The sequence below is a fragment of the Pterocles gutturalis genome, unplaced genomic scaffold (assembly GCF_000699245.1).
Source record: "Pterocles gutturalis isolate BGI_N339 unplaced genomic scaffold, ASM69924v1 scaffold9073, whole genome shotgun sequence".
Taxonomy (NCBI): Eukaryota; Metazoa; Chordata; class Aves; order Pterocliformes; family Pteroclidae; genus Pterocles; species Pterocles gutturalis.
In genome coordinates this window covers 9,249-18,289 of record NW_010118066.1, presented here as the reverse complement: position 1 = coordinate 18,289, position 9,041 = coordinate 9,249, and the positions used below count along the sequence as shown (strand labels likewise).

The 9,041-nt window shown below is 52.2% G+C and overlaps 1 protein-coding gene across 1 annotated transcript in view; it reads right to left on the bottom strand.

The window, feature by feature from the left end:
• PCBP1 (poly(rC) binding protein 1) overlaps window positions 1-7,312 on the bottom strand; it is a 16,184-nt gene extending 8,872 nt beyond the window's left edge. The window contains exons 1-7 of the mRNA XM_010076053.1: window positions 7,244-7,312; window positions 6,939-6,962; window positions 6,357-6,389; window positions 5,616-5,732; window positions 5,145-5,276; window positions 4,708-4,836; window positions 2,019-2,093 (exon numbers count right to left, since the gene is read on the bottom strand). Of these exons, the coding sequence (XP_010074355.1) occupies window positions 2,019-2,093; window positions 4,708-4,836; window positions 5,145-5,276; window positions 5,616-5,732; window positions 6,357-6,389; window positions 6,939-6,962; window positions 7,244-7,312 (579 nt within the window). The remainder of the gene's footprint in view (window positions 1-2,018; window positions 2,094-4,707; window positions 4,837-5,144; window positions 5,277-5,615; window positions 5,733-6,356; window positions 6,390-6,938; window positions 6,963-7,243) is intronic.
• Between the last annotated feature and the right edge of the window lie 1,729 nt (window positions 7,313-9,041).

The window sequence follows — 9,041 nt, the reverse complement described above, 5'->3', positions numbered from 1 at the left end:
CTGCAAATTTGCCGCATTGTTTGCAAACAGCAAAGCGCTTTGTGCGAGGGAAATTCCCAAAATCCTGGAGGAGGGAGGAGGCAAAGCCCTGTGCACAGAAACGCACTGGTTTCCCCTGTGGGGACGTGGCAGAAGCTGCTCTAAAAAGTTCCATCCTTGCTGGTGGTTTAATTTGATCTTTGTTTTTTTTCTTTTTTTTCTTTTTTTCTTTTTCTTTTTTTTTTTAAATTAGAACAATTGATTAGAAAAAAGCTACTTAAAGGCAGGAAGGTGTCTTGGACAGATGCAACCCAACTCTGCCAGCACACGACTGTGTGACCCCCAGCTTGCATTGCACATGGACCACGGGGCAGGTGCCATCGGCCACTGGGTCCCCCAGCCTGAGCACGTTCAACCCACCCCAAGGACCTTGCAGCATCACCGACTGTCACCTCCTGTCCTCTGCCCACCCACTCCGTACCACCAAGGGGCCATTTCAGAGATGGTCACTTCTTCCCATGACGTTACTTCTGTGCAAGACACGGACCCTTCTGCCAGCAGGAGAAACGCTGCCTCCATTTTACTCTCCCTTTTTGAAAAGTCCACCGAGCAGCTGGGCTCAAAGCTCTTTTCCAGGACGGCTGCTCTGACCAACTGACACGCTCCTCCTGACGCTGGCAATGACTAAGAGATGCGAATTCAGCACGCTGCCTGAAATAGCCTGTGCTTCAGGCTTTGCTCCCATCCTTAGTTTGTCCTTCTGCTATTTATTATGGTTGGGGAGACAAAAAAATGACTCGTCTGGAGCTGCTCTGGATGGCATTAGCTGTAGCTAGCTCTACTTGGCTGCTGGGAAAGTACCTCTCCTGCTAAATTCTGGTGCACCACGGCATGGTGGCATCTACAGAGAGGTCCTCGGTCACCAGGTGATGTGAAAAGAGGAGGTGGAAAAAGCAATGGTTCAAGTTCCCTTTTTAATGCATCCCCCACGGCATATGCGTGCAATGGTTATCCTGCAAAGAAAAAAATCTGCCATCGCTTCCCAGGAGCAGCTAGAAATACTGCACTGACTGCAAGCCCACAGCCTGAGCACTGCGTGCTGGCGCTGGAGACAATGCAACACAAGCTTCCCTGCAAGCAGAGCTGAGACCCAGCTTTGCAGCAGAGGTTATGGCACTATGGGGGGGAAAAGAAGCACCCCAAACCATCCAAGCACCGGTGATGAGGATGACCCTTTCATGGACGTTGTCCTCAACAGAGGCTCAGCATGGTCCTGGATGAGGTTGGGATGAGCCCTTCCCATCTCACAACAATGACAACTGTGCAAAGTTATTTTTAATTGGACTAGAGATCACAGAATCATAGAAACACAGAATGGTTTGGGTTGGAAGGGACCTTAAAGCCCATCCAGTTCCAACCCCTGCCATGGGCAGGGACACCTCCCACCAGCCCAGGTTGCTCAAAGCCTCATCCAGCCTGGCCTTGAACCCCTCCAGGGATGGGGCATCCACAGCTTCTCTGGGCAACCTGGGCCACTGCCTCACCACCCGCACAGGAAAACATTTCTTCCTAATATCTCATCTAAATCTACCCTCTTTCAGCTTAAAGCTGTTACCCCTCATCCTATCCCCCCACTCCAGAAGACAAACACTTGCAGCCGCTGTGAGAGCACTGTCGCAGCCTCTTGTTCAATGAGGCTTTTCTCACTTTGTCCTTCACCCTGGAAATTGTTGGCAAATGTTGACTTTGGGTCTAACGAAGCAAACAAACTCCATCCCTTCCTTGGTGCCACCCTATTTCCCTGGGTCATCCTCCCCACAACCTTCCCAGGAGCTAAGCCATCTACCCCGGGGCTTTCAAACCACCAGCGGTTCTGCAAAGAGCTTTCAGTCCACCTGCACGTGGCACGCAAAAACTGGGATGGGATGACACCATGCAAGTCAGAAGGCAAGAAACCTGAGTGCACTAACGGGCAGCGGCTGGTGCTGCAGTAAAAGGCTGAGGTTGGCAGTGGAGGCTGCAAGCGGGTCGGCTCTTACCTGACCACCTGCAAAAATGACAGGGGTGGAGGCGGGCTTTGGGCGGTAGGGAATGGTGGCACCTTTTGGTGGGGACTAGGAAAAGGGATAAGGAGAGGGAGAAGAGAACATTAGAACAGCTTTCCTGAAAACGGTGGCAAAATAGAGTGTTAGAAAGCACCCGACGGAATACGGCCCCCGGGGCCGCCGCCAGCACTACCCGCACCAGGCAAACCACGGTTCTGGACAGGAGGACATGAGGGAAAATCAGTGTTTAATGGATAATGAGGACAACCTGGGGTATGGGAGATCCCAAAATTGTTTCCTCGACCTCCACTGCTTCCCTCACCTTCACTTTGCTCTCTGCAAATTGCATCTCCTGGTCTAGACACGAGCCTGACGTCGGAACGCAGTGCCCTCCTCAAAATACCCCAAGGAGACCCTTAAGCAGCAAGATGGGGAGGAACATGGCATGTCACTGCAGCGCCAACGTCGACAGCCCACCATGGAGCTGTACCAGCCCTGCCGAGCACCAGGAGCTGTGGTGTGGCATCATGAGAGGTCAGAAGGGGTGAGAAGCCCATCTGGGCAAACCCATGCAATGCTCAAGCTCTTTGGCTTCTCTCATTTTCCTCAGCACCAGAACAGGGTCACCGTCAGGACATGGACTGGTCAATCATCATCCAAGCTGGGAGGCGGACGGCTGTACAGCAGATGCTGCAAGGCACTGTCTGCGTGGTCAAGACCTCCCATGCCCTGGTGGGACAAACAACAGCTGATGGCTTTGACCAGGATGCTGAGCTCTGGAGGAGCCAGAGGCTGGAAAGCCTTCTCAGATGGCAACACCAGCATTTCCAGAGATCTTCTCCTACACCTGCACGGTGGTAGTGGTCCATGTGAGCAGCCAGCCAGACCGACCAGCCCTCATCCTGCAGCAGTGTGCCCAGGGGCAGCCTTGCTCCGGTCAACCAGGACATCTCGCTCCTCACTGCTGTGGGTAGGTCCGAGCAGAAGCTGTCATGATGCACATCAAGCTGTTGTGATGCACATCAAGGTGTCACGATGCATCCCTTTGCACGATGCACGGGATCATCTCACCCAAGTTCTCTCTCTTTTTGGTTTTCTCTTGAATGTAACCAACAGGCTATAGAAGAGATTTTTGGAGGTTCCTATGAAGCAGGAGAGATTTCAGATAAAAGCCTCCTGGTTCTACACAAAGTGAAATGGCCCAGTTATTGCTGTGTAAGGACACGTAATATAAATTATGCTATCTCACGGAAAATTCTTCATTTTTTCTGTACATTCTTCTAGACATCTACTTGTAGCCAGGTGGCACATCCAAATCTTCCTGCTAAGCACAGGTTTGCAGGAAAGCGGTACAATCAAAGCACAGCCTCTGTAATCACAAACCACCTCCTTTCTTTTATTGCGTTACAAATCTCGGAGGGGATGAGTGAGGATTTCTGTGGTAAGATAATTTGAATAAGATAAAAGATCATTTTGAAATCTGGACTTCCCAGATTTCAGACTGCAAGAAAACTCATGGGTTTTTCTCCTTCCCATTGCTGAGCAACGGGAGCAGCACCCCTTGCTTTGTTTGGTGGGAACAGCAGCCATGAAAGACTTTATGAAACACCCGCAAGCATCACCTCGGGCCCATCTCCACCATGGTCCAGAGCATCACCTGGAGTCACCGCGCAGATAAAACCATGCTCCCCTGGCAGCACAGCATACCCGCCTGAACATCGCTACCAGCAGCGGTGGGTAACGTGGCTCCTGGTGATTTCTCCTGCTGCCAAACTGAAGTTGCTCACATTTGGTTTTGCTTCAAACCAAGCCTTGCTGTCCTCCTCTGAAGCTCTTGCAGTGGCCACTGTATTCCTCCCTGCCGTGAAAGGGCAGCAGCGTGCGGGCTGTGCAGAGGGGTCAGACATCAGTCTGTGCTTGTCTGCCTCTGGGAGGCACCAGGAGCAGAGGGTGTCACCGTCCTGTGTCCCCAGGGGTTTCCTCCTGACGCTTCTCCCATCTGAGGTGGCAGGTGCGGACGTGGGACATGTGGCTGTTACCATCCCTGGCAATAAGCCATTGGTACAGCAGCATCTCTCCACTGCAGAGATCCTCAAGCTCTGCTCATCAGCATTTCTCCCAGAAAATGGCACCGTGGCCACATGTCCATGCACCCTACAGGCCCTGCTCTCCACCAGCCTTCCTTGCCACCTTTCCTCCTGCGCCTCAGCGGAGCGTGGCTTTGCACCCCCAGCCCCGGCTCCCCCAGCGTGGGGGATGCCCTGGCCTTCTCCCCCCAGCCTCAGTCCCCGTGCAGAGCATGCCAGGCATTTGCTGGAGTGGCCACAGGGCCCATCCCCTTCCCATGGCGCTGCAGGGACACCTGGTGACAGCTGTCCCAGCATCCCTCTCCCGAAGCCACCCTGTGCTATGACACAAACCATCTCCTTTGGGGCACTGGACCCAGTAAGTTTCCAGTGTCGGACTGCAGAAACAATGGACGATGGTGAGGAAAACACAGTGGGTGGGTTTCAAACAGAGGTACCAGGAAATTCGAGTAGTCCAACAACGCCTGGTGAAGGGTACAAGAGACACACTTCACAGCTCCCAGTGCTGTTGTGGTGCCAGCTGGGTTGTTTTTTTTCTGTTTTGTTTTGTTTTGTTTTTTCCCTAGGTACTTTACCCCCTTTGTTACAGACTGTACCTCCAGCATCACCACACAGATCTGTTTGACACACTGGATAATGGCGTCGGGTGTCCCCGAGATCGTCACCGCCCTCTCTGTGGAGTTGGGCAGCATGTCCCCCGCCACTTGCACCTGAGCACCTGTGGACTGGAGACAGAAAGAGAGGAGGAGGAGAAGAAATCCCGCAGCTGAACGCCTTTCTTCGCAGCCAGCTCCAGCTCCCACGCCACGTGCCCTCCCCAGAGCCGCACCACCCTGCATGAGCATCCATGGGAGCATCCTGGCAAGGTCCCTCGGGATGCTGCTCCTACATCAGCAGGACCGTCGTGGGAAGCAACGTGATCCATGAGGCTTGTATCATAGGGATGCCCCTTTCCAAGGCAGCTCCCCCTTGGTCACAGATTGGCTCCTTGGAGCTGCGATGCCATGCGATAACGAAATCAAGCCTGCCTTACCTCCCTGATTTCCTTGATCTTGGAGCCTCCTTTGCCGATCAGCGAGCCACATTGACTAGCTGGCACGACCAGCCTCAGCGTCACCGGAGGTTTGCTGGTAGCAGTGCTGTTGCTCATCGAGTTGTTTATGTCCTTGGGAAGGAAGAATGCAACTCATCAGCCCTTGGTACCTGACATGTCACCTCCCATCCAGCCAACCCTGGGCCAGAAAAGAGAGGTCACATCCCCCCAGCCTGTGGCTGGTCTCTGTCTGCAGCTGCATCACTGAGCATCCCTGCAGTTAATTAACTGCGAGACCTCCGGGACAGTTCACAAAGCTCAGTTCTTGCCTAGTTACAGATGTCTGGAAGGTTTTGTGCTGAGGTCATGTACCGGTTAAGCAAGTCCAGCCAGGCACACATGGGTTGGAGGTACCCAGGGCCACCCAAGGGTCTGGATGCAGATGTAGGGGAAATGGATGACATCGCTCACCTCCTCAAATTTGTAGGCGATCATGGCGAAAGCCTTGAAGATGGCATCGGTGGGGCCAGTGATGGTCACAATTCGCTCAGGGCAGTTTCCCTCCGAGATGTTGATTCTTGCCCCACTCTGGAAAGAAAAGGGCAGCCCTGGAATAGCCACAGCCAAGCAATCCATGGAGATGTGCTGGAGGCACAGCCCTTCCTCTAGGTCAGCTCCTGTCCCAGCCTGGTCCCTCGTCATCCTCTGTGCCAACCTCTCGACATCCCATCTAACCTTAAAAACTCTCATCCCTGCCCCCTGAGGTGCTTCCAGTGCTGCCTTACCCCAACCCTCAGAAAGGGTTTCCAAGCACCCGCTTTGGGTCTTTTACTGCAATGCAAACCCCCACGATCGAGGCAAGATCGGCTCATGGGGTCATTGCTTGTCAAGAATGTTGCTTACTGATCTGATAACTCTTTGGGAGCTGCAGGCACATAGATCTTGGAAAAATTCAAGCATCTTAGGAGTGACTTAATTGTAATGTTTCATTAAGAGCAAATTCTTGGCTCTGGAAGACTCCCTTTAAATGGGATAGGAGTTTGTCTGAGCACAGGGTGAAAAAACTGGACCAAGGAGCTTTGGGCACAGCCAGCTTGCATGTCCTGACCCTCGGAGTTACTGCACATATCACACAGGGCAGGACAGCCCGGCAGCCCTTCCCACTCCTCTCTCTTCCTCCTACAAATCCTCCTACAGAGCAGGGTTGCTCACCTCCTCACGCATCTTCTTCACAGTCTCTCCTTTCTGAAATCAGAAGCAGAAACACAGGCTATTGCTAAAAATTTAAGACTTCCACTTTCAAAACAACCCATTCCAAACACGCATCTCTTTAATACATGGCAACACATCGCCAAACATTTGGGCAGCTCCGGGATGCCTGGCCCTCTATCCCCGCCCGACGGTCAGCTGAAGAGCGGAGGATGTAAGCCATCGCAGCCCTGCTCCCCGTGTCTGTACAACATGACAGACCAAAAAAAAATAATGCACAACCTCCCTTTCTATTTGATTAAAATGTCAGGACAACATGACCACAAACACCTATTCACCACCGCTGTGAAGCAGCTGGAAATAGCACTAGGTAAGTTTGCTGGTTGGTTGTTTGGGTTTTTTTTAAGGGTCTTTGATCCTTCTGTGGGACTGTCATAATTTCTGTCTCAGAAACGCAGCAACAAGCTCACGCGCACCAAACATTTAAGGACATCACAGGGAAGAGGTGACTGGTAGCTACCACACCGCAGGCAGCAAATTGTGCAGGCAATAGCATTAAACACACATTGCAAAGACATCCCTTACCTTTCCAATGATGCTTCCAACTTCCTACAAAAAAAAAAAAAAAAAAGCGCCAAACACAAAGGAATCGACATTACAAAACGTGAAGACAATCCAGCCCAACCCCATAAGGAAGCAAAGATGTGGTGCACACTGTCTCCAGCAGAAGGAGAGGGGCCAGGAGCATCCTGCCACCATGCCACCCTCCCCACAGGAGGACATCGGGGCTGCGGAGGTGGCATGTGGGACTGGCTGGACCTGGGTACACAGCCAGAGTGGAGGTGGGAGAAAGAGCTGCAAGGAAACCTCGGTCACTGGGAGCACTTTACCTTGCCGTGCATCAGCAGCCGGATGGTGAGGGTGACGTTCAGGCCACCTTCGGAGACCTTAGATTCCATTTCCTACCAGGGGACAGGAGACGGGCGTGAGCTGGGAGGGCAGCCCTGGCGCAGGAGACAGCACCGCGACCGTATCACCTGGGGACAGAGAGGAAGAAAGGTTTTTTCTCTCAAAACAGGCAGGTTCCTTGAAGCGAGATGGACCTCGCAAAGCAGCAGGATGTGGGGAAGCCACAGCTGGAGGAGCTGCGGGGAGATGTCGTGGGCTGAGCACCTTCCTGGGTGCCGACTGGGCAGGCAGCGACTGAGCCCGGGAAGAGCCTGCAGCTCTGCTGTGGCTTTGCCACTGGATTTGTGCAAAAGCCATCATGGGAGCAAAGACTCGAGTGTCTGAGGTTGCACAGCCCGCACCTGCGTGCCCTAAAAAGCAGCTGTGCCTGGCCAAAGACCGATAACTGAACTGGGACTTTCAAAGACCCAGGGCACCTATCTAGCAAAGCAAAATTCACTGTTTCAAGTGGGAATGGGCACTCGGAAAAAAAAACCAACCAGTTTTTCAGTAACCAGGAATATATCTATCTAAGCCCAGGAGCAAGAGCAGGAAGGATGGAGCTGGTGCCCCAATTGCTACACGTCTGCATTTTCATCCTGCCTCTCAGGACCACGCCATTTCCAGCTATTCACGCTTTGTGTGTAATTAACAAAACCTCAGTGAGTTTTCCTGGTGCTGTCATGTTCCCTTCCCTTCCCATGAAAAAAAAATCACAGAACGGCAACAAATCCTTCCTTTTCTTTCCTGACACCTCCTTGGCAGCATCTCTGTGTGAGGACTCTGCATATGAAATGTCTCTGCAGCCTACTGCATGAGGAGACTGGTCCTGTCTCAGAGGAGCATCCTTCTACGTGCAGTGTGACCAAAAAATGGGGGGTAAACCAATTTTCAACTGCTACTTTAACGCAAAGAGGCAGTTGGGATGAATAAACGCACAGCAATGCACAAATCACAGCTGGGAGATGGGTTTGATGTAGAGCCTCTTCCAAGAGGTTATGATGAAACCCAAAATGGATAAAACCCACGTGGTTAGCAGGGAAATGGTGTTCCCACCGAGCTAACAGGACACCGGCTCACTGGGAATGAGGTTGCTTATAACCTGCTTGCAAATGCTGCTCTTGAGGCCACTGGATGCTACAATTGAAAAAAAAAAAGAAGTCAAATCCCCACAAGACAAGTAAGAAATGAAATGTGTTAAAGATGTCAAGCCAAAAGGAACTGTTAAGGATGGGGAGGAGGAGAATATTTCATAAGAAGAAGGTGATGACGTTGGGGACCAGAGTAACCAGAATGGGCTGACACACAATAGCACGACATGGGAGCTCTGGATCTTTCTCTTTCAAGACCACTGCAGGCAAACAATAAAGGAAAATAAATAACCGGCTGTGTCGGTTAACCCTGTGCTGACTTCTGTGCACGGGAAGCAACACTGCAAAGGATGACCGTGCTGATTTGTGAAGGCCAGCGTTGCTGCGTGCTCCACATGAAAGAGAAGTGATGTGCCAGGAGACAAAGGTCCTGCCACAGAAGACATGCTGCCACCACACCAGGACACAGCCATCCCCAGGGATGTCCTGTCCCAGGAGCAATCAAGCCCAGCTGCAGGGAAAGAAACAAAGCCATGACACCAATGCCAAGGTGCAGCTCCACGCACTCCCTGCCAGCAGAGACAGAGGAAGGCAGAGGCTCTTCATGGCCGATGGTCAAGGCATATCCTCAGGCAGTGGCTTTCATGAC